The sequence below is a fragment of the Diaporthe amygdali genome (assembly GCF_026229845.1).
Source record: "Diaporthe amygdali strain CAA958 chromosome Unknown NODE_12_length_1037015_cov_66_201586, whole genome shotgun sequence".
NCBI lineage: Eukaryota > Fungi > Ascomycota > Sordariomycetes > Diaporthales > Diaporthaceae > Diaporthe > Diaporthe amygdali.
In genome coordinates this window covers 599786-623484 of record NW_026517032.1, presented here as the reverse complement: position 1 = coordinate 623484, position 23699 = coordinate 599786, and the positions used below count along the sequence as shown (strand labels likewise).

The following is a 23699-nucleotide window of genomic DNA, read 5'->3' as shown; positions in this document are numbered from 1 at the left end:
CTTGAGCCTCATCTGCTGGTCAACTTCAGCCAGCAAAACCCATAATGGAGTTGTTGTGACAAAGTCCAGCACCGTCTACATCCTCTCCTCTCCCTGCACAATGGCGTTTCTCGCCGAGTTTGGTGCCCTAACAGACGAGCTTGTCACCATCATCACATCCACCTCACCTGCTGTACGCCCGCTCTCAATGATGAGTCTACTGTTCCCCTATCTCTAACCATCCTTAGTCTCATCCAAGTAGGTTCAACAGCTTCCGCGAGTCTGCCCTTCGCAGCCTGAGGAATCGGAATTACCTGCAGACCAATCACTTTCTAGTTGAGGACCAACTCCGTGGCCTCGTGGAGCGCTTCTCAGTCGTTGGACGAGATGGGCTCTCAGAAGCATTAAGGCAGAGGCTCGACTCTCTGTCAACCAGAACTACCAGGTTCACACCTGAATTATTACACCTCTTCCTTGAGTTATCTGACAGGCCCACACAAAAAACGTCACTCGATGTTTTGGAGCGCCTGCGTCCTCCAGACCAAGACCCAGGTCTGAAACTGCGATGGGAAGACATCGCCAAGGAGGATGGTTGGGCGCAGGAGCGCGGTCTCTGGAAGAACGTCGACTTTGCCGACAGCTCAGAGGATGAGCTTGTCCAGGACTCCCAGTCACAGGCTTCGGAAGACTCATCGGACACCTCGATATCTAGTGCGACTCAGACTAAGAGAACGGCAAGAGACCTTATTCTTCCACAAAACGACGGTGAATCGGCGCTCGAAATCGTGAGAAAGTCTCAAGAATGGCGAAATGCTGCGCTTCCTAGGGATGAGGCAGGCCGGCCCCTAAAGATACCCATTTCCGAGCTCCAAATCCTACGTGAAGCCTTATTCATGCTCAACGGCCTACCGTCAGATCTGTTTGGCACAGATTGTACGCCCGTGGCCAGATACCAGCTTGCGGATATCTCATGGGATACCTATAGGGCCTTGATCAACTCCTTTGCCGAATGTGGTCGAACCCTGCTTCCTCTGCGCAAATTCTGCGAAACGATACAGGATATCCCCATGGTCCAAGCCTTCCAGGACTCCGTTTGTGAACGACTGAGGCTGTTTGACCGGGAAATCGCCTTGATACAGCATCGATTCGTTGACATCAAGAGTGATACAATTGTCAGCTTGATCTCCCTTCAGGAGGAGCTCAAGTCACACCTTACTCCTCTGACTGCACTTGGCCACGTGGTCCGTCAGCTACAGGATGAACGCTTCGCTCATGCTTTTCGCTGCCTCGAGCTGCTCTATGATGCGACTTGTATTGCTCAACTGAGTGGGGATGTACGTACGTACAGCTTCTTAGGGGTCATCTTTTTCGAATGCTTCAGAGTTTACACCATTCCCATAAGGCGGTGGATGGAGGAAGGCCATCTGACGCCAGGAGACAAGACGTTTTTCGTTGCGGAGTGTTCAACTCCCGTCCCTCTGCATCAGATGTGGAGCCACAAGTTCGAACTCCGGCGAACTCATGACGACCAACTGCATGCACCTAATTTCCTGCAACCGGCATTGAGGAAGGTCTTCAACACTGGAAAGAGCGTGGTTGTCCTCAAGCAGCTTGGGCGCTTCCGCAGCGTCAGAGACGATCCCGCAGCTCACACGCTAGAGCCCCCATTAGATTTCGAGTCTATCTGTGGCTCCCCAGATCTCACTCTCGCGCCGTTCTCGGAGCTCTTCAGCGATGCATTCGACCTCTGGATTCAAAGCAAATATTACTCGACGGCTGCAAACCTCCAGGCAATACTGTTCGAATCCTGCGGGTTGTGGTCCAGCTTTGATGTGTTGCAGAATATCTACTTCATGTCAGACGGCTCCATATCCGAGATATTCTCATCTTCCATATTCTCAAACCTGGATGAGATGAACACTACTTGGACAGACCGTTTCAGCCTCACAGAGGCCGCTCAGGAGGCTTGGTCGCAGTACTCCGGCTTAGAGGTATATCGCCTTTCGGCCGCCGTGGACCCTGAGCACATCTACCACGACGATCCTTGCAAAGCCCGCTGCAGTGTTAGAAACACTATACCCGGGGTTCGACTTACTTACAGGCTCGCTTGGCCCGTTCGTCTGGTTATCACACCGGAAAGTATTGTTGATTACCAAACTATGTTCACACTCCTATTACAGATCCGACGAATAGCCGCTATCTTGAATAAGTTGTTCATCAGCTGCAGGAGTTATGACGAGACAAGCGAACAACTAGCATTTTACAGCCTCCGCTCGCGCCTGATCTGGTTCACAAACATCCTCCAGACCTACCTTACCACCCTCGTCCTCGCCCCCAACATAGCACGTATGCGCGGCGACGTCCGCAATGCAGAAGACGTCGACGACATGATCAAGATCCATTCTGCCTTCTCGAAACGCATCATGGAGGAGGCATTTCTGGGCGCCAAGCTGGAGCCCATCAAGGAGTGCATGCTCGACGTGCTCGACCTGGCCATCAAGCTCGAGGACGCAAGGCTGGCGGAGGAGGAAAAGAGGGCGAGCGAGGCCGCGGGCATATCCCAGCATGACGACCTCACCACGCCAAAGCGGCCGGGCGCAGGCGGCGCCATCAGTAGCGAGAAGACACCGAGGTCCGGCGTCTACGTCAGTCCCAAGGAGAGGGAGAGGGAGGAGGACAATACCATCCTCTTCGGCGACGGCGATGATGACGACGAGGACTTCGGCGTCCAGGACCCGGTCAACACCCCGAAGCAGAACCAGAAGAAGCAGCAGCGACAGACGTACGCCGAGGTCCTCATGGGCATCCGCGCCGACTTCGACCGGCATCTGCGCTTCATCGCGGGCAGCCTGCGCGGCGTGGCGAGAGCTTCGGTCGACGCGGCCGCCCCGAAGTGGGATATCCTTGCTGAGATGCTGGAGATGGGCATTAGAGATAATAGCAGGCAGGCCGCTTAGAACCGGGCAGTTTGGATCCAGCCTCAAAGTACAATTTAAAAGCGCTTGGCCTCAACTTGGCCTTGAATTGTTTCAGCCGTGATACGCTCGCTTTCCACGCATATGTTCTGCCGCTGATCGCCAGAAAGCCTCTCGACCCCGGACGACCTGGTCCTCGCTACTTTGACATGCACTGACTTTATTTGACAAAGTGCTACATCTAAAAGCTCTGCCTTCATCCTCCAGATGACCATCTAAGATCGATGAAATCCCAGCAAATCATTGGCTCCTTTTTTCCAACCGCCGTCAACCCCCCCACCAGCCCACAGCCGAAATCTTCTACTTTTTGCCATCTAACACGCAAATCTTGGATGTCAAGATGTGTGACGGAGTCCGATACAGAAGGTCCCCCAACCCCCAACTTCCCCAGTGCCTTCCGTTTTCGCACGGCTGAGTTGAACGCCGCCTGATTGTTGCAGTTGCTCCCACCCCATGCCCTACTCAACAGCGTCCGCAAAATCACGGATGAAAATCTACGCAATGCGCTGACTGTGCGCTACAAGACGCCTGTAGTCCGGCCATACCACTTACGAAGTGTGCACGTCCGCCTTGGCGATGGCCTCGGTGACCTTTTCGATCTCGGGGTCTGCCATCTCCTTTTTCTCGGTCGACTCGACGCTTGGCTTGGCAGCGGCTGTAAGGGATCGTGTCAGCATATCTTTCACGGTTTCGTACAATTTCTTTGCCTTTTTTTTCTTCACGTGTGAAAAGATTACGTTGCACCACGCTCGGGTTGAAGTCACTTACGCGTCTGGTTCTCCTTAGCCTGAGCCGCGGCCAGCTTCTTGAGCCTCTTCTTCTCCTTCTCGCGCTCCTTGGCGAGCCTCTTCTCCTCGGCCTTTTTGGCGGCGAGCTCCTTGGCCTTCTTGACCTCCTCGCCGCCGTACGCCTCGCGCCACTCCTCGACCTTGGCCGCCGGGATCTGCGTGAACAGAAGCTGGGGGGTGCCGAGCTTGTGCCCGGGCTTGATGGCGTCCGTCACCCACGTATCCGGGATGGACGGCTGAGGCTCGAGGCCGAGCTGCTCGAAGATGTTGGCGGCGGTGCCGGGCATATACGGGGCGACGATGGAGGCCAGCAGGGCGATGTGGTTCAGCGCGAGGCCGATGACGGCCGCGCAGCGGTCGGGCTCCTCGGCCAGGAGGCGGTTGTCCAGCTTGTTGTCCTGGAGGAGCTTGTTGCCGAGCGAGGACATGGCCAGGACCGTCTGGAGGCCCGCCCGCAGCTTGGTGGCGTCCATGTGAGTGTTGTACTCCTTCAGGAGGGTGTTCACGTCCTTGATGTGCGCGGCGATGCCCTCGGATGTGTACTTCGTGTAGTCGGGGACTACGGAGTCGTACTTGGCTTGGCAGAACTTGCCCACGCGCTGGTTGAAGTTGCCAAGGTTCTTCAGCAGGTCGTTGTTGTTGGCGTCGACGAACTCGGTCCACTTGAACTCGCTGTCGGCAGTCTCAGGGCGACGAGAAAGCAGATAATATCTCCACACGTTTGGCTCGATTCCAGTGTCCTTCGCATTGTTTCCAAACACGCCGACTCCCTTGGATTTGCTGAACTTGGATTCCTCGTAGTTCAGGTACTCGGTGGTAGAAAGCTTGTGAACCTTGGTCCATTTCTCCCTAGTGCCGATCTGGGAGCCTGGGAAGACGATGGTGTGGAAGGGAACGTTGTCTTTACCCATGAATTGTATGAGGTCGACATTATCGGACTTCCACCACTTCTCCCACAATTTCCCATCCGCATTCTTGCCGTCTGTGTAGTTGGCTGTAATGGACACATACCCAATGCAGGCATCGAACCACACGTAAAACACCTTGTTAGCATATGCCTCATCGTCCAGACCCTTGAGGCCCTTGGGTATGGCAGTGCCCCATTTCAGATCACGAGTGATGGCACGAGGCAGCAACCCCTTCTGGATCCACGAGTCGGTGATCTGGATACAGTTGGAGCTCCATGCACCCTTTTTGCTAGCCTCGAGGAACCAGCCCTTGATCTCGTCTCCTAGTGCATCCAGTCGCAGGTACAGGTGCTTTGTCTTCCGCCTCTCGGGCGTTGTGCCGTCAACTTTGCAGCGGGGGTTCACGAGCCACCCGGTACCCTTTGCCGCAGCATCATCGGATGCACCCGCCTCGGATTCGGGCTGGAATGGATCCAACAGGTTGCCGCACTTGTCGCACTGGTCACCTCGCGCCCCATTGTCGCCACAAATGGAGCACTCTCCCTCGACGAATCTGTCAGCGAGGAAGCTGTTGTGGTTCTCGTGAGAGCAGAAAGGCTGGAACTCCTCGCGCTCGAGGATGAAGCCGTTGTTCCACAAGTTGCGGAAGATGTCCTGGGTGATTTGTGTCTGGTGCTCGGTAGGGGTGCGACCAAAGATGTCAAACTCGATTTTGAACCAGTCGTAGATCTCCTTGTGGAGAGCGTGGTACTTCTTGCAGAGCTCCTCGGGGCTCACGCCCTCCTCGAGGGCCTTGGTCTCGGTGGCAGTTCCGTACTCGTCAGAGCCGCAAACGAAGAGAGTTTGGAAACCGCGGGCCTTGGACCAGCGGGAGAAGACATCTGCGGACAGGACACTGCCGATGACATTCCCGAGGTGGGGCACATTGTTGACATATGGGAGAGCGCTGGTGATGAGAATATTCCTCTTGCCCTCCACTGGCAGTATTGGGTCCGTTGCCATCTTGCGGGTTTTGTTTCGTGTGCTGCGCTGTCGCTACGGCGAGCTGTGAGCCTCTTGAGATGAGGACGACGATGAGAATGAGAACGAGAATGAGAGAGACCAGACCAGGGTCCACCCTTACGAAAAACTTGGTGGGGCAACTTTTGGATCGCGGCCGCTGGTTTCCAAGAATGCTTTGGACTCGCAGATGCTCTAGGCTCTTAATAGAATAATCTGGGGGGTTTCAATCCTGTGGGGTTGTTGGTCAAACGAGATATAAAATGCAGTGAAGTGTGAGTCAACAGGGTGGATGCCCACGAAACGGCCAGTGAGCTTGTGTCGCATGGAGGGGTCGTCCGACAGGTGAGCTGAGGCTGATGAGGCGGGAGCACCGTGTACGATAACGATAGCGAGGGGGGCAAAGGTGCTGTACCGGACTCCGTAGCCTCTAAATCACGGCGGCCGGTTCACGTACCCTCTTATCGATATCCAATCCTCTCATGCACTTACGCTCAGCACCTCGTGTACCATCGAAAATATTACCTAGACAAGATGCATCTTGCTTGGAGGTTAGATCCGATTTTGTAGGCTTGTTGATGCATCCCTTATTTGTAACTCCATGTGAGCACAAAAAAACCAATGCCATACCCAAAACCATCCTATGCCGATTGCAAAACCTCCCAAGTGATATCAAGGAGCTTATTTCCAAGCTGATGGAACCGCTTCACAGTCAGCTTGAGGGACCCGGAGACTCCCCGGAGGAGGTTTGACAGTGCATAGCATCTTTTTTATCCAAAGTGATCGGGGGAGCCTGGTGGTGAAGAAAGTGATAGTGCCGAAGCAGGAGAGAAGGTGACGGTGAGGAGGCGGGTTTCCAAGGCTGGTGGCATCTCGATCCGATGTTGTTGGTGCAGGCGGAGCCAGCAGTGCTCGATCAGATTGCCTGGACTGACCTTGGAATATCCCTGCATATATATGGATCATACATCTTGACAATGCGTTGATCGGCAAAGGTTCACCAAAACTGCTTGGTCAACTTCACGAACGTGGGGTCTGCAGTCGCACCACATGGTGCGCCTGATTCACAAAACCAAGCTTGAAGATGATGAGGACTGTCGACCTTTCACATTTGTGATTTATTTTTCGGCATGCAAAGCTCAGTACTTGGAATTTGCTGTGACCCAAAAAACAACACGCTACTATTCGATACATGCGGCTCTGCACGACCCACGGGCCATTCGCTAGATATGCCAGCATCCAGCCGTCTCCTCCCACCTGTCCTCCGACCTAGGGAATCAGTTGTGGGGTGTCTGGAGAGTGGACTGCCGAAAGTTTGCCTCCTCCAGGTAAGCAGATACTCCTGTAATGTCACGCTCAGTTGCCGCCGAGACTGCCACTATGATGCCTGGGGGGCTGGTGCTGGGGCGGAGTCGTCGCTGCCCTGCTGATGCTGCTGAGTCTGTCGCTGGTTGTTCTGCTTGTTACCAGACTTGTGCTGGTTCGCCCTCTCCTTGCGAGACTCCTCGACCGTGATGCGTTGTTGGATGCTCTCCTCATGCACCTTCCATTCGATTTTGGTGTCCGGAGGAAAGTTTAGAACCCGCTTGAAGGTTTCCCTGGTGACAAAGTTAGATATTTTTGTCTGACAAGTGCGATGGCCTCTTACTCACCTGATCTTGAGCACCTTGCCCCCACTGGTAGCAGTCCAGATGCTGAGGATATCCTCACCGTTTCTGACACTCATCACGGCACCACAGACCTCCTCACCAGCATCGCCAAACTGCTCACCAATGAGCGCAAGCATCAAATCCTCCCAGTACCGATCCGCGACCCCCTTCTTAAGGCGCACGACCCATTTGCCGCCCTTCCGGTTCTCGTCATCCTCCCAGATAGGTCGGACGCCCTTCTTGAAAAGATGGTAGTCGGACACCACGGGCAGGGAGGACGGCCGCTTCAGGTGCCTGTACACGGCCCAAAACTCCTCAGCGGTGCCGACCTGCGCTATACCATGGACGGTGTCCTCGTATGGAATGAAGCCGACATTCTTTGGGATGGAGGGGCGGTACCAGAACGCCCAGCCGTTGCGAAGCGGGTGGACCCCGCGTTGGTCACTATCCTTCCTCTCCCTAAGCGCAGCCCCTGGTGTGGTCGCGGCTGATTTCGCAGCCCCACTTGGGCCGGCCTTGGTTGTGCTGCCCCCGTTTGTGCCATCCTTTACGGACTTGTCGGCCGTGGGGGTCTTGGAGGCTAGGTCGAAGGGATTCCCGGTGGACTTGGGCGTCTTGGCTCCGAAGTTTGAGAAGGCGCCGGTCCCAAGGGCAAAGGCGTTGGATGCGCCGCCGGGTGAAACGAGTCCGCTGCCGGGGGTCTTGATGTCGTTGAGAGGGTTCCTCGTCCCATGCGACGAGCTGTCACCGCCGAATCGCTTGGAGATGGAGGAATTCCGACCGATGGAGCCGGTGTCGTTGAGGGCTGAACCTGGAGTCGTGAGGGAGAGCTTGTTGGTGCTGGAGGAAGCCAAAGTCAGCATTTGCACGATGTGCCTAGGGTATCTGGGCATGGGTATGGACATACTTGGTCCGGCGGGTCCATAGGTTATCCATGAAGGCTGTGAAACGAACGGCGAGGCACGCTGCCCTTTGCGATGTGTGCTTGGGTAGATTTCTGCAACCCTCCTCTCAGACTTATTCCAGGCCCCGAGGATTGAGATGTACCCAAAAGTAGTTTCGCTTAATATCGGTCAATTGAACAGGCTCCTATCAGATTGCAGAAATGATTGTAGGTGGGGTGTTGCAGATGTGCTGTTCTTTGTTGTGGTTGCGTATTGTCGCGGTGGTGGAGGTGGTCAAAATGCAACCGCAGATCGCGCGTTGGAAGGATACGTCGACAGTGGCAGTGGAACGAGGATTTGAATATGGGCCAGATGTTCAGAGAGGGCGCTGAGAGGTGAAGGAGATGTTGAAGTCGAAGTGTAACCCAGAATGTAAGTTGCAGTGCAGATTTGTGTTTGGTACTGTATGTATGTGTGTAAGTGGCGGAGGGATGTACCAAGATGCTGATGACGGAGAAGAGTCCAGGTACAGAGCTTGACACAGGGGGGTCTCGATGCTTGGGATGGCTTCGTAGTTGGATTGGGCTGGATGGAAGAGTGCCTGGTTGCAGCAGGGAAGACAATCGATCTGAAGGTGGGATGGGGATTGCAGGCGGTGTCACAAGGGTAACGTTTGGGTATTGGTATTCAGTGGTCTGGCGTCTGGTCGGGCGGGTTGGGATGGAATGCGGAACTTGTTAAAATGTGAAAGCGTCGACAGAAAAAGTCTCTTCCAATGAGCACTGGGATGGCGAGGCGACGGGGTTGGGCCCAGCCAGCCGAGCCCAGCTCCACCGTTGCGCACCTAACACCTAACGGATCGACGCCGCCAGCAGCCAGCAGCCAGCAGCCAGTGTACAGTGTGGGGTACCTGGGCGCGGTGCCGCTCACGGGTGACGGCAATCATGGCACGCATGAGTGTGCATGGCACCACCACCTTTCAGCCTCGAAGTGCTACAGAAGCAGACAAATTTGGAGATTGCTTCCAAGTCTGACCGCCCCCATCCATGTCCGAGGGAAGCTGAAAAGCAAGTTTTTAGACCATTCTGCTACGCACCGCTCCCACTCCTACCCAGCAGATGGGCGACCAAGTTTCAATATGAACGAAGCTGGCATTATTCCACAGTTTGTTATTATTTACCCGATGTTCACAGACTATTTGGTTCAGATGAGTGCTGCCCAGTCCCAATTAAATGTTCAGTGGGCTAAGGCCGCAAACGGGCACTACATTTCTTGTAGTATACAGTCCCAAGGTCGTTCAGGCCCTTCCTTTGCCCTTCCCCTGGCCAGGCTCTCTCCTTCGCTCCCAGACCTGCAAGTAGCTCTCTCCCATACACAGCAGCTCCTTCTGGATCTTGTCCACGAACAAGTCCTGGCAGACCACCCACTCTCCCCTCGCCTTGTCCAGCAACTGCACCTTCCACGTCTTGCGCTCCTCGCCCGTGTCCGCCACGTCCTCGCGCAGCCGCACCGCCTCGTGGACGACGTTCGCCACCAAGTCGTAGTAGATCGGCCCGCGCCCGGGGTGTATTGACGGGTCCGGCTCCACGTACGGGCTCACGTCCAGGTCGCGCGAGTCGAACGTCACGATCGTCGGGTTGCGCTCGCTGACGAACTTGTTCTGGCTGAAGCGCTTGACGTGCATGACTAGGTAAGGCGGCAAGGGGTGCATCAACCTGTAGCGTCGCCTGTGTGCCAGGTGCTCTTGTGCTGAGTGGCCGTCGTACTTGGAAAGGATCTTTGTGAGCGGCACCTGGGGAATGATGTTGCGCTCCTGTTCGTCTTGGAACAGTGGTGCGGGAGGGAGGTCCAGCGTCAGGAGGAGGAATCGGCTGACATCCACCTTTACTTCTGCCGCCTCCTCGAACCGCAGGCGGTCGCCCACGTCCGCTTTCGCCGTGATTGCTTGCGACTCGACTTTGAGCTTTCCTTGGAATACTCGCTGGATCATACTGCTTCCCGGCTTGGTCTTGCTTCCTCCTAGGCCGAGGTGAAGGTTGTTCAGGAACCAGCTCAAGAACTCGACAGGGTCACTCTGCGCTGTCAGGGTATATCGCTTGTTCGACCGTAATGAAATCTCCTGTAGCAGCTCGTGTGGCGACACGTGCGACTTGAACGCGCGCGGGTTCCAGATCTTCCTGAACAAAATGCTCGTCCTCTTCACCAGCTCCGACCGGGAGCTCGCAAAGTCCTCCAACAGGAAGAAGTTTCGCAGTGGTGGAACGTGCGAAAGTGCCTGCACCACCACATTCAGGTAGTCGTTCTCCTTGATGTTGTTCATCCCTACGTAGCCTGGTGTGTAGTCCTTGCCCAAGATTGTGAGACTGGTGCGTGGCCGGCGATCTATCTCCATAACCTCTTGTTTTGTGTACCTCGGATCCGACACGTACTTGATATCCTCCAGACTCTTGCTCGTAACCTCGTAACCTTCCGGTAACACGTATACTTTCTGAGTTGCCATGTTGATGTAGACATGGTGGTTTTCATCCAACGAGTGGAAGTAGGCGTGTGATTTTGGGCCCCGGCCTTGAAAGTACTTGCCGCAAACTAGGCACGCGTATACGTTGATGTTGGAAAGTGATACTGAGCAGAGCTTCTCGAAGTCGAAATCTAGCACATTCCGGTCGATCGTGTCGAGGTACAGGTCATCGTAGCCGGCTGTGGGCGCCGATTGTCTGATCGGTGCTTTCTCTTCAGGCACATCGTCGTCAAAGTCGGAGTCTGAGTCTACTCCGTGTCCGTTTGCGTTGCCATTCTTTCTTGGTGTGGTCTCATCCTCTGCCTCGCGCTCCAGGTCGCCGTTCTCGTGCGCGCTGGGACTTTCACTTGGCTCGCCAATTCTCGACCTTTTCGATGCAGGGGAGTCTGCGTTCAAAGCTTCTTCGAGAGCTTCCGATGCCAATCGCTTCGACATGTTGATTTGGCACTCGATTCGTGTGTGGTTTGTAGGGAAAGGGAGAGAGATTAGATCGGGCCCTGGGTGGTGCAGTAGGTGGTCATGTCGATGAGGCAGCTGTGGTGGATCAGGTTCACTGCAGCGCGGAAATCTTGGGGACTGTTTTGGTTGATGCGCTGACGCCCCCACCTTTTGCTATTGCCACGACCAGAGCTCTGTCCAAGGCCAGTTGATAGCATCCCGACCGAAGTCCTCCATGGCTATGTTTTGATCTTTATTCGAGGGAAAAAGAAAAAAAATTGAACTCCTCGCGATAGTTCAGAGACATTTCAAAATGGTGATTTGTTGAGATTCAATTATGATGATTTGGTATCACGTCTATTTTATCTACCCAAGAACTGCCCGATCTCATGAAGATGCATCCAGCATCAGCACATCCGCCTTACCATTCTCATCAGCTGAGGGCAAGTCCATCGTTGGTGCCAAGTTTTCCATCTCCTGCAGCGTATACTCGACCAGGTACGATTCATCCACAAGCTCCTCCATGCGCTTGTAGTGCCTCTCGGTATACACCTTCAGCGCGTTCAGAACCTCATTCAAGCTCTTCTGCCCACGCGCACCCTTGACTGACAGGTTGGAGAACTTGGAGGCCGGGTAACTCCTGACGACGGCCCACAAGATCCTCTGGGCTACTGGCGCGGTTCTGGCATTGGTGTTCCAATCCCGCAGCCTCAGTAGCAGCAAGAAGATCTGCTCGTCCGAGAGCGTCGCCAAGACCTCGTCTACCGCCTTGAGGCCGGACAAGCTCCCCTTGTCTTGTTCCTTGGAGGTGACAACTTTGGTGAAGAGGTTGAGCAATCTGCCAGGGTGGTTGAGCTGCAGTGCAAGCGCGATGGCATCTCTGTATGCGCCAGTATGCATGTAGTTCTCGAGCTCCTGCTCCTGCTCAATCAGCTTGGTGGCTGCCTCGACCGCCGCAGACTGTGTCTGTGATGAGGTGTCTTTCCAGAAGGTGATTGTGGAGTCTGCGCTTCCCGAGACTATCATGTTCGTTTCGGGGTGTACAGCAAGGGCCCAAACCCGGTCCTCGTGGTTATCTAGCGTCGTCTCTGTCTCGCCGCTGTTGACATCCCAGACCTTTACGAGACCGTCACCACCGGCACTGGCGAATTGGACACGCTTTGACTTGTCGCCCTCTGTGTGCTGATTGAGCCATGCCACCTTCAAAATACTGTTCGAATGGCCCTCGAATGTCCTCAGGCAAGTATAATCAGACAAGCTCCATACCTTGACGGTCTTGTCTCCAGAGCCGGTCAAAATCAGACCTTTTCCGGCCACTGCCCCCTTGTCGCCTTGGATGGTGGGCGTGTTGGCTGGTGCAAATCTGACTGACCACACACCCCTCTTGTGGCCTCGAAGAATACCCTGGACCTCACCCTCAGCCACAGACCAGATCTTGACAGTCTTGTCCTGCGATGCAGATGCAAATAGTTGTCCTGTGGGGTTTATATCGAGCGCATTGATGTCTTTCTCGTGCGCCTTTCTCGTAAACAGAGCCTTGGCTTTCTTCTGGGCTTGCCGAGGGATCTCCCACTTCTTCACCGTCAAGTCCTGAGATCCTGTTACCAAAAACGCGGGAGGGTTGTTGACAGGGTCCTGGTAAGCTGCAGACGAATCCTGAGGAATAGTCTTGGGGAGGCCAATAGCACCCAATGATTCTGCGTGTCCCGTAAATATGGCCCAGCACGTGTAGCTGTTGTTCTCCCGGTCCACCCGCCACAGCCGAGCCGTGTTGTCCTTGGCACCTGTTGCGATCCAGTGTCCGGACCAGTCGACGTCGAGCGTAATCACGATCTCGTCGTGACCTTTGAGCAAGCCTATATCCTGGCCCAGGTAATGCCCTGTCCCAATAGTATCATCTGCTCCTCCGTCTACCTCTGCCACAGAAACTAATCGCACGTCTTCCGAATTTGTGCCCAGTGCCATCATGGAGCGATCAGGTAAGACGTATGCAAGGTCGATGATCTCGTCGTGAGTGCCCGAAATCCTTCTGAGCGGTTCAAGGGGTGCTAATTCAGGAATTGTGAGAGCATCTCGCACCGATGGTGTTCGGTAAAGGACGAGGGTATGATCCGTCTGGACAGTCAGTAGCAGGTTTTGCTCTGAGCAGAGAACTGCGCCAACTATTGAGTCCCCCTCAGACTTCGATGCCTGTTCTGCCGTCACCTCACGGCCAGTGTCGGATTCCCAAAGCCTCACACAGCCATTGACGCCAGCAGTATAGGTCAGCCTGCCATCTTCTAAGAAGCCCACGGCTTCCATCGTCTCAAATGTCGGTATGACCTTTCTCGGGGTCCATGACTTCGCATCCCACCAGATCATCGTCTTATCTCGACTGGCCGTAACCAACGCATGTTGCGACGCAGAGTAATCCAACCCCTGGACGTCCGACACATGTGACTCAAGGTCCGCGACCACTGCGCGCTTGTGCAGGTCCCAGACCCTGACTTTGCCATCCTGACTACCAGATGCCAGACGGAACCTAGCAGTCGCATCGTTCTTGTCATCACTGCCGACGTCGCTTTTCCGCTTTGTCTTCTTGCCCTTCTTGCCCGTTAATTGCTCGTCTGCTAGCCTACTAGTGGCGATCTCGAAGAAGTGTAGAGCTGACACAAGAACGCTAGGTCCCCGGAACGTGTGTGTCACATATCCACCGATCAGGTCCCAGACTTTGATGTTACCATCGGCAGCGCCGGTCGCGAGCAGAGTGCCGGTCCGGTCGACAGCCAAGACGATGACGGGGGTCCCGTGTGGTTTGAGAGTTCGGGTCAGGGTCGCTTCGATTTCGTCTTGATCTTCGGATACTTTGAGGGAGTATATGCGCATGGAGAGAGATCGAGAGCAGACGATCAGGTGAGAGGCGGAAGGGGTCACTAGGCTCTCAGGTTAGCTATCACTCAGAACAACGTGAAGCATCTGGTGCGCCGTACATGTCAAGGTTGATATTTGCTCGTCATCCTAGTTAGTATTGAGCGTCAGCGGTGTCATTGTTTGTTGTTCGCGGCAAAGCATGGACTGACTCCTTCAATTCTAGCATACTGCCTCCCGGTTGAGAGATCCGTCAAGACGGCATCCTCCCCGAGGCTTGTGGCCAGAATCCTGGCACCATTGTCTAGTGCAACTGAGCCCCCGGTGAATATGGGCTGTATCGCCCTTTCGGGTTCGAATGTCGTTTTGAAAGGGAGTCTTGTTGTCATCTCGACTGCTGCGTGCGGATGGCAGTTTTGGGCTGCACAGGCGCCCGCTGCAAGTCGAGCGTGAGCAAAGTAAACCAAAACTTTTTTCGATAAGGAATTAGAGTTATCTTAGCGCCGATCCCATGGACAGGGATCACCATGTACATGCTTGTCAGCAGTGCATCGCCCCATCAACAACGCATCTCATGTAGACTAACGTGCATGCTGATTCAGACGTCGTCGATATTTCATTGTTGCTTACCTTCCGGCAACAAAAACAACCAATCTCAAGTGTGCTAATTAGTCTTCGGGGAATGCCATTTCGCAGTCTTCTCGCAAGAGCCTGGTCAACCTGCTTGGGCCTCTCCAGGACCCTCTTCCCGCACCATTGGCACATGGAGAATGGTACTGTCTAGTCCTGTACTCCGTGAACCTCGTGGCAAGAGTCAAGATGGGCACTGTATTTTTGAATTGCAGTGTGAGTACTGCACCGAGCCTGGAGTCGTATTGGTGAACCTTGACCACCCGTGTGACTGAACTCTAAGTCGAAACTCGAGACGCGTCGCGCGCACACGACATTCAAGGCGAGCGGGGAACGAGGTCCATTTCACCCTTCCACAAAAAGCTAGGCCCAGCCTATATTCATGACTCCTTCGATTCTCTGTCCCAATTGAGTAGCCTATTACTCGCGTTCACCAAGGTAGATTCACTGTTCATCTGCTCATCATGTGCCGCGATTGCGAGCGGCGCCGGCAAGACAGCCCAGTGCCTGAGCCAAACTATATAGACAGGTATGGGCCTCTAAGGTATGCCGCTTCCATCCTGATGTTCAATAACCAGACGTATCCATCCTTTTCAAGCTAATTCCAAGACTAGTATGCCCGGTCAAATGATCTCAATCAATGTCAAAGGTGGAGACGCCTTTTGCATTCACAAAGACGTGCTGATCAGGGGCTCACAATACTTTATGGAAGCCCTTGGTGGCCCATTCGGTGGCGGTCAAACGAACACAATTCACCTAGATGACGTTTCCCCCGATGACTTCGGTCTATACGTTGGCGCAATGTATCCACTGGTTCTCTGCAAGAACAGCCTGGAGATGCACGACATATGGCCCGTTGATACACAAGGGATGTCTAAATACCACCCTTGGGCGATGATTCTGACCCTTTGGCACATGGGGGACCGCTTTCGCGACCGTGGAGTTTTGGAGATGGCAAGTGCAGAGCTTGTTGAGAAACTCGGGGAACTTTCAGTTCAGTTCTGGCAGGATCTGTGCGAGCGAAGCTCGGAAGCAGATCTGAAGGCGTTGATGCTCAATCTCCAAACAATGTTCCGGAAGTGCAAAGAAGAGGGCTGGCCATTCTGGCCAGGCTTCGTCGCAGCCGCTAGCAATGCTCCACCTGAGATTTTTGCTATGTGCGTGGAGGATCTGGATGATGAGGTGTTTCGGTTGGAGTTGACCAAGGCTTTTGCGTGGCGACACGCCGAGCTTGAGTCTACGATCAAGCAAAGTCGAATCGATGAGCGAAGGGAGAAGCGTCAGAACAAGAGACAGAGACGCGTATGACGCTTTATGGTCGAGAGACATCATATCCCCGAAGGAAAAGCTGGCCATCCTGTGAAAAGTGACGTCAATTGATTTTACTGTCAGGTTTATTGGCCGGCGTAGGTACTATTGCTGTCTTCTATAATTTGGGCCCCCGAAACTAGTGCTATTTTCTCCTCTTGATATAGTCTTTTGTTTTGTTTATTTCGTCAATTGCCGTGGTACAGTGAGAGCGGTCTGAGACTCAAGAACCTTCTTTATTAATGAGCTCATAAATCTTACAACAATAGCAATTGATGACATCGCACCGTCATAAATCTGTGCAATGCCCAAAGATGATCAGATTCGGACCTGTTCTTACCTACTCAAGGCCACGGCCCAATTTCGGCACAGCCGGCGTCTCTGAATAGACACTGCCGACTGACCTCTCGAATTCCACAAAGCCGCTTCAATTATCCTCTGCCGGTCCTGCAAATGAGCCTCTTTGCCGCGAAGGAGACCATGCAATCTATTGCCGCTTCTCGACATAACAGGGCCATGAGTGTGGGGCAACAGTGAAGTACGGCTTCCATTGCCATTCCTGGCTAGAGTCGACCTGGCGAATATCATAGTCCCGAACAATTGTCGCACAGATTTTGGAGAGCTCGATCTTAGTGATATTTTGCCCAGGACAGGACATGTAACCAAGTCCGAACTAAGAGTATGTGAGTTTCTGTACTTCGAAGCCATTACGGAACCAATGCACACCAACTGAGACTTACAGGCATGTAGTACTTGTCGAGGGCTGCCGACTTCGCGCCAGCCAGCCACCTTTCCGGACGAAACTCACTCGCGCCCGCACCCCAGAACTCCTTGGAATGGTGTATCACCCAGGCGCTGACTGATAAAGTCGTCCCTTCTGGGAACGTGCGGTCACCAATTGTAACACCACCCTCACCGACTACACGCGGAAGACCCATCGGAGCTGGGCTAAACACCCGCAGGGCTTCCTTAATGCAGGCCTGCAAGAGAAGAAGTTTCTGTGCTTCAGAATATGGCACCACCTTCTTCTGCATCCCCGGCGCCGACAATCCCGCGTCGTCAATTTCCTTCCTCACCCGCTGCCAAAGGTCCGGGCGGCGGATCATGTGGTAGACAAAGGACTGCAGGCCACACGCAACAGTGTCCGCGCCCGCGGCCACGGCATTGGCAGCGGCTGATTGTATCTCTCTAGCTGTCATGCGGTCCGGATTCTGCTCGAGGTATCGGAACCAATGTGCTACGGCATCGAAGCGCGCCTCAGGGTTCTTCTCCCGCTCCTTTATTGCGCCCATCGCTGTGTCGATGATGTGGCCAAAGGGGAGGATGTCGAGCCATGTCACCAACGGGTTGGACAGCAGCAAGTGGAACCATTGCATGTAGCCACCAACAGCGACGTAGATGTTTTGGGCTAGGGAGTTGGCAATGGCTCCGCCGATGTCCTTGCCCTCGCGCAGGAAGCCGAAGGACTTGGAGAAGATTACTTCGCCGACGACGTCGAAAGTGGTATAGGTGAAGAAGCGGTCCAGGTCAAGAGGCTTGCGCTCATCTACGTGCTTATCCAGCCAGCCGAGGAGCAGCTCGATCGTGTCATCGACGGCTGGCTCTGCTTGCAGCAGGTTGCTGAGGAGATAGCCCGAGGCGACATGCTTGCTCAGCTCGTTCTTGGTCGCCGGGTCTGTCTCACCCATGGGGTTCTTGAAGCGCCTGTCCGGGAAGTGCACAATCTTGTACCAGTCGCCCTTGCGCAGTGGCGTAAGGAGGACCTTTCTCAGCCCATCCGGGTGACTGACGCTGACTTCATCTGGGGCGATACGCACAAAGTGACCATATTTCTCGTGGAGACGGATTAGTTCAAGGTTCTGGTCGCCTTTCAGGATCCGCTTCATGTGCCACAGGCGAGTGAAGGATGCAGCGAAAGGGCCAGGGATATCTCGCAGGGGAGACAGATACCTTCTCCAAATGAGGATGCTCAGAACGGCTACCAGTACCGATCCTAGGACCTGCAGGGCGATCGGCACGTTGCTCATCTGGTCGACCGGAAAAGTCGCCATCTTGTCTTTGTGGTTAGTTTTGGTTTAGATGTCCTAGCTCATTGGCAAGTATTCTACTACAGATCGGATGGTTTCCCCACGGTGCAACGAACGAATGCTGACACTCCTATTCAGGTAGACCTCGAGCTGACGCTCATAGGCACACAAAATAAAGAATGTTACATTTCATCAGCCCCAGGCCAATGATAAGAGTCGGATAAGATAGCTAGACTCATTGCACCTGGCTCTGAACTTTTTGGGCTTTTGCGATCCACCGTGATGATTCTCGCCTCGGCTCAAACGGTTTACCTGTCGTATTTATTTCATAAGGCTCCGCAGCCCTAGACCCATCATAGAAAGATAGGCGTCCCAGCAGGCCCAGCAAGGGAATGTGGATCACCAACCAGCCTCTGGGCTCACAAAACCGAGTATCCCCGGACCCCGGTTCGGAAGTCTGCCCCGTCACTTGACGTGCCGGAGATGGCAACCGAACATGTGGGTTGCGTGACTACCGGAGATCATTACAACTTTTGAGTGCCGTAGCCGCGACGCCGGATTTTGTCACATCGAATAACTGGTAAATAATCAACGGATGATGGCAATAATTGCTGAAATATTGGTCGGGATGACATCGATCAAATTGGGCCATGCCTTATAAGTCATTCTGTCCAGCACAAAAGTTATTCCAGGGGATATCATCGTTCCTGCAGACAAACATGTCCGAACTATGACGACTTTCCCAATTATTAATTACCAGCAAAGAGCTGTTCTCTCCTCGGCCATAATTTTCAGCGTCATACCTGCAGCCGCAGTACTTCTTCGTGTCCTCGCCCGCCGCATCTCATCGCGATCCTTGAACTTGACCGACTACTGCGCTATCATTGCTGCAGCCTTGACAATAGCCCTTGAAGCTATTAGTATCACAGCCGTGTTCCACGGTGGTTTAGCATATGGGCATGCCTCAGAGATCGTGACGCAATTCGGCAGCGAGCCAGTTGCCATACTGCTCAAGCTCACTATTCCGCTGCAGTTCCTATGGACATTGAGTCTCGCTTTCTCTAAGACTTCTATTTTGCTCCTGTACTCTCAGCTGTTCAAGGCAGAATATCACATTCTTATCACAGCGAGAGCCGCCATGGCAATTACTGTGGCGTGGGCAGCCGGCACAATTCTGGCTGGGTGCTTAATATGCCAGCCTTTTTCGATGAATTGGAAGACGATCCCTAATGGTCACTGTGGAGATCAAGTCCTTTCGTTCATAATTACTGGAACGATCAACCTTGCAACGGATGTTGCTATCGTCATTTTGCCCCTACCGGCGCTGTACAAGTTGCGCATGGGCATATACAAGAAGCTGGCATTAGTTGCCATATTCAGCTTGGGCTTCCTGTACGTTCGCCTTGTCGAGCATTTCCCTCAATGTTGACTTTCCTACTATCTCTAGGCTAACTTCTCGATTCCTTGTCTAGCACTTGCATCACTAGTGCCATCCGCCTGGTCTGCCTCACGCAGATGGATTTCACGGACATTCCATACAGCATGACCCTAGCCAACATCTTCAGTGGCCTCGAGCCTAGCATGGCTGTCACTCTAGCTTGCATTCCTCTTTTTCGACCACTGATCGGGCGTTGCAAATACAGAAACGGAATCGATCGTGGGTTCAGGACTTCTGGGAGAGAGCAGTTCCAGCCTCTTGGCGACGAAAGTGGCGGCGATCAACTTCGACTTCGTCCGCTGGGACTCAAGCATCCGGCCGAGGTTTCAGCCGTCTCGGTAGATAAAGGGGCTAGTCATGAGAGCAGAGATGGCAGTAGTTTCGAGGCCAAGGACGACAGCAGACAGACACCAGGGATCATGGTCAGCAGGGAGTGGGAGGTGACAAGATGAAGGTACAGTTAGTCGGCAATATTGAAACAAACTCATTCATCCGTTCAGATAATCATACGCGTTTCGATGTCTCGGAGACATTGTGTTATTTCTTTCATTCTGCATGAATGTATCGCCCAGTGCCACTGTCATGGCACCATTGCCGGCGTGACTACGGTGATCCAGTCAGTCACAAGCAACTCACTAACAATATACCAACCCAACGCTGAGTAAAAAAAACACCTGCCGCTCAGGAGAAGTCATCCTGAGGAGAAGAACACCGAACTCCAGCCCAATGCAAATCAACACGCTCTACACATCCGCTACTTGTCCATTATGAACCGGTCCATGATGCACGTCTTTCGCTTCTGTTACAGCCAGCATGTTAGCCTAGATTTGGAATATCAAGCCTCCATGAAGACCTTCTCAATCATAAGACGGGTTTGGGGAACCAGGGCGACTCACCATATCTTGCATTCGGTGGCGAATACTGAGAGATTCGGCCCCGATGTCCAAAAGTCAGGGAGAAATAGCATATGATGCCGGGCACGACGAGGAAGACGGCCATTATTATTGGGAAGAAGATGGCGTGGAACATGAACTTGGAGGGCACTCCAGTGCCATCAAACGTGACCCAGTCGGTCGTGGCAGAGCCTTCTGCTGCTGCTATCGCTTCGGCCATGTCTGCTTTGCGAGTTCGCCTGGGTTTTGGGATGTGAGGTAGTCCCGCGTCGGTTGATATGGGGCGGAATTGAGAATGACCACAATTGTTTTACTGGTCGGGTGTGAGATGTGCAGCTGTACTGGCGAAGCTGCAGCTCAGCTTGAGTAGTCGACTAGTCGTTCGGGAATAGGTATCGCGATAAATGGTTTTGTTCAAGGCGGATAAGTGAGGGTACAAGACAGTGATCAACGCTGCCTTCAAATACAGAAAGTTAAAGCCCAGCTTTTTATCAGACTCAAATTGAACGAGTAAGGCAGACCAGTGACTCTGGAGAGATAGGGCGGTCGGCGGAAGAAGAAGCCCATCGAGAGAGTGCACATGTCCAAGTGGATATAAAAATCACCCCACGGTCCAAGGCCAAGTCACCCCAGCCCTCACATCGCGTGGCCCCCTAACCGATATAAGCGGCATCCACACCATCCTCGATCTGGCCAGGAGACAAGAGGAAGTCGAGAATCCTCTGTCGTCGATTGGCTACCTGTCAGAATCGGGATCCAGCCGTGCGGCGCGGCGGCGCTGTCGGATCCCACAGCCCTGGAAGCCGATCATCCGAGCTGCAATTTAAAACCGTGCGATTGCCAATTAAATGGGTCGGTCCCGGCGGCGTTTTGTTTCAGGAGTGGCTGACATCCTGCAGGAGGAAGAACGGCTGTGGTCGTCTTGGAAATGTACGCGTAAACAGGTGTTTGCAAATTATTCCGAATAGCTTCTTGGGCCTCCCCAAAATGGTCTGCGCTGGGTGCGAAGATCATAATCATTGTTTATGATCCTCGAAAGTTTATTCGGAAGCAACCGCTTGTTAGAGAAAGATGGAGTTCCACTGTAAACGAGACGAACCCCTGCCAAGATAAGCGAGAGCCCATTTGGATAAAGATTAAGATGTAAATGGAGCCACGTGGGAATGGAAAGACATTGGAAGAAGACACACAATTGCTCGGCAGGGGTAGCGAATCAATAGAGGGAAGAGCTGGAACCACACGGTGACCGACGTTGAAGTCCAATATAATACTTCTTTCGGATCGCTTTGTATTGGGAGCCGCCAGAGCCTTCGTTGAGGCGATAATGCTAACACTCAATTGTTGTGCAGTCTTGGTGACATATTATGAACTCGCCAAGAGTTCCCACAGCGCATCCTTTTCGACATATTCATGGTGGATGATGTTAACCAGCCACAAGTCACTCTTCATCTTCTCCAAGAAGTTGGAGCTCTCCGAGCCCTTGCCATAGACCTGTGCCCACTCGCCCCAGATGCCGAATGCTTCCTCCGACCAAGCCCGGAAACTGACCTCTTCGATGATAGTGGGCGTGATGATCTCCTTTCCAGGGAAAACACCCCAGGTTACCGCGTTCGTGCCAGCCTCCTGCACCTCAAGATTCAGACCGCCGCTGAAGTCGGACGATAGGAAGTCACCGGCCGCATTCACCGCGTAGAACCAGATGGTGTTCTTCATTTCGGGTTTTGATAGCTTCTCGTACAGCCGCTTCCAGTCGTCAGCGGGGCAAAAGAATTCAACGAACGCTTTTTGGAAGACAAATCCGTTGGCCGGACCCCAGCCAAACGTCGGGTCCGACGACCGCAACCCGTTTACAGCAGGCTGCGATGCGACCGTCCACCAACCGCGCGTGTTGAGTTCGATCAGCTTCTCCTTAATCGTCCCAGTCTCGGCGTTGAACTCTTCCTCGCTCCAGGGTATTGCCGAGAGCTCGCCCTTCAGGTGGCGGATGAACAGAGTGTTGATGTCCTCCACCTTCTTGGGAGCCCCCCACAGCCTCTGCGCCTGAGTCACGGACATGTGCAAGCTCACACCGTATCCATCGATCTCACCGTACGCTGGCGACCGAGCGTCACCCCATCGTCCATTGGGGAAATCATCCCATGTTGCCTCGCGCCCAAGGATGCCCTCGCCCTCCGAGATAGCCAGGGTATTAACCCGGCTGTGGACCGGGTCATAGGGCCGTGAGGCTTCAAGCTGTGTGGCCTCGTACTCTGGGTTGGAGGGGTTGCGATTCTCGCCAGATATGATGACGCGATTGCGCGGCTCGGATGACACATTGGACTGGCGGCGGGAGGAGTGGCCGATAGCGAGATGTTGTTGTGAAGAGTGGTTCGATCCCGAGCCGTTGACTTCGATCTTCGGCACCAGAGGTATCAAGTCGTCCATCACCGCTTCCTCATTCGGTGTCTCTAGTGGTATCAAGTCTGTCCGTTCAAGAATAAAGGAGACAGCCTTCTCCAAATTGAGAGTGTAGAAGTGAAATCCCTTTGGTCCTGGTGTCCTGTTCTTTATCTCCCTGATCTGCTCGATCAGCTCACTGAGAATGTCAACGCCAACTTGCTTCACCTGCTCATCATCCTTCTTCACGTCCTCCAGCCGCGCCATCAGATCGTCAGGTATCCTGGCATGGCTCAGTTTCGTCGTCCTCTTGATCATCTGGTAATTCTGTATGGGCATGAGGCCCGGAATAATGATGGTATCCTTGAAGGCACCGCTTGGGTGCTCACGAAGCGTTTTCTCAAACTTGTCGTACGCCTTGATGTCGAAGAACAACTGCGTCATAATGAAATCTGCTCCAGCCTGAACCTTCTCTACCAGCGACGGCAGGTCGTGCTCCATACTCTGGCCCAGGGGATGGCTCTCATCGGCGTGGCCTTCAGGATATGCAGCGACACCAATGCAGAAATGGTCACCGTGGTTCTTCCGTATGTAGCGCACCAAATCCACCGCCCACGTGAACTCGTCGCTTCCGTCGAGGTCGTCGTCTTCGTTCTCGTCACGGTACTCCTCCTTGCGCGGTGGATCACCTCTTAACGCCAGTATATTCCTTATACCCAAGACCTTCGCGTCCTCCAACGCCTTGTCGATGAGTCGCCGGCTCATGTTGGTACACGTCAGGTGCAGGCAGGTTGTCAGGCCAAGCTCGCGCTGGCAGATCTCGGCGAGCTCCATGGACTTCTGCGCGGTCGAGCCACCAGCACCCCAGGTGACGTTGACGAAGGTCGGTTTTAGGGCTCGGGCCATGCGTTCAAGACGGGATCGCAGGTTGGCAAAGCCCATCTGGGTCTTGGGTGGGAAGAATTCGAGGGAGAAGTAGTTGGCATCGGGCGGCAGAGCCGCGATCTTGTCCGTGATTTTGTCCATGATGAAGGCGATGGGA

The 23699-nt window shown here is 53.8% G+C and overlaps 10 protein-coding genes across 10 annotated transcripts; 3 read left to right on the top strand and 7 right to left on the bottom strand.

Moving 5' to 3' along the window:
- Positions 1-100: 100 nt before the first annotated feature.
- On the top strand, positions 101-2936 carry J7T55_001921 (uncharacterized protein; the record flags this gene model as incomplete). Its single annotated transcript, XM_053142833.1, has 3 exons — positions 101-172; positions 228-1970; positions 2160-2936. 3 exons carry the CDS (start codon positions 101-103, stop codon positions 2934-2936), a joined length of 2592 nt encoding a protein of 863 aa, XP_052994373.1.
- Positions 2937-3502: 566 nt separating this feature from the next.
- On the bottom strand, positions 3503-5652 carry J7T55_001920 (methionyl-trna synthetase; the record flags this gene model as incomplete). Its single annotated transcript, XM_053142832.1, has 2 exons — positions 3503-3609; positions 3723-5652. 2 exons carry the CDS (start codon positions 5650-5652, stop codon positions 3503-3505), a joined length of 2037 nt encoding a protein of 678 aa, XP_052994372.1.
- A 1375-nt stretch (positions 5653-7027) lies between these two features.
- Positions 7028-8234, bottom strand: J7T55_001919 (translation initiation factor eIF4E3; the record flags this gene model as incomplete). Its single annotated transcript, XM_053142831.1, has 3 exons — positions 7028-7247; positions 7302-8138; positions 8206-8234. 3 exons carry the CDS (start codon positions 8232-8234, stop codon positions 7028-7030), a joined length of 1086 nt encoding a protein of 361 aa, XP_052994371.1.
- A 1245-nt stretch (positions 8235-9479) lies between these two features.
- J7T55_001918 (u4 tri-snrnp-associated protein) lies at positions 9480-11135 on the bottom strand (the record flags this gene model as incomplete). The annotated part of the gene is made up of 1 exon (XM_053142830.1): positions 9480-11135. One exon carries the CDS (start codon positions 11133-11135, stop codon positions 9480-9482), a length of 1656 nt encoding a protein of 551 aa, XP_052994370.1.
- A 390-nt stretch (positions 11136-11525) lies between these two features.
- On the bottom strand, positions 11526-14374 carry J7T55_001917 (U3 small nucleolar RNA-associated protein; the record flags this gene model as incomplete). Its single annotated transcript, XM_053142829.1, has 3 exons — positions 11526-14050; positions 14108-14135; positions 14198-14374. 3 exons carry the CDS (start codon positions 14372-14374, stop codon positions 11526-11528), a joined length of 2730 nt encoding a protein of 909 aa, XP_052994369.1.
- Positions 14375-15230: 856 nt separating this feature from the next.
- On the top strand, positions 15231-15923 carry J7T55_001916 (uncharacterized protein; the record flags this gene model as incomplete). The annotated part of the gene is made up of 1 exon (XM_053142828.1): positions 15231-15923. One exon carries the CDS (start codon positions 15231-15233, stop codon positions 15921-15923), a length of 693 nt encoding a protein of 230 aa, XP_052994368.1.
- A 487-nt stretch (positions 15924-16410) lies between these two features.
- Positions 16411-17974, bottom strand: J7T55_001915 (Pisatin demethylase; the record flags this gene model as incomplete). Its single annotated transcript, XM_053142827.1, has 2 exons — positions 16411-16596; positions 16664-17974. The coding sequence occupies 2 exons, from the start codon at positions 17972-17974 to the stop codon at positions 16411-16413; spliced, it is 1497 nt and encodes a 498-aa protein (XP_052994367.1).
- A 706-nt stretch (positions 17975-18680) lies between these two features.
- On the top strand, positions 18681-19840 carry J7T55_001914 (uncharacterized protein; the record flags this gene model as incomplete). The annotated part of the gene is made up of 2 exons (XM_053142826.1): positions 18681-19342; positions 19423-19840. 2 exons carry the CDS (start codon positions 18681-18683, stop codon positions 19838-19840), a joined length of 1080 nt encoding a protein of 359 aa, XP_052994366.1.
- Positions 19841-20069: 229 nt separating this feature from the next.
- On the bottom strand, positions 20070-20501 carry J7T55_001913 (uncharacterized protein; the record flags this gene model as incomplete). The annotated part of the gene is made up of 3 exons (XM_053142825.1): positions 20070-20084; positions 20162-20187; positions 20285-20501. 3 exons carry the CDS (start codon positions 20499-20501, stop codon positions 20070-20072), a joined length of 258 nt encoding a protein of 85 aa, XP_052994365.1.
- A 1142-nt stretch (positions 20502-21643) lies between these two features.
- Positions 21644-23683, bottom strand: J7T55_001912 (methylenetetrahydrofolate reductase; the record flags this gene model as incomplete). Its single annotated transcript, XM_053142824.1, has 1 exon — positions 21644-23683. The coding sequence occupies one exon, from the start codon at positions 23681-23683 to the stop codon at positions 21644-21646; it is 2040 nt and encodes a 679-aa protein (XP_052994364.1).
- Positions 23684-23699: the final 16 nt, after the last annotated feature.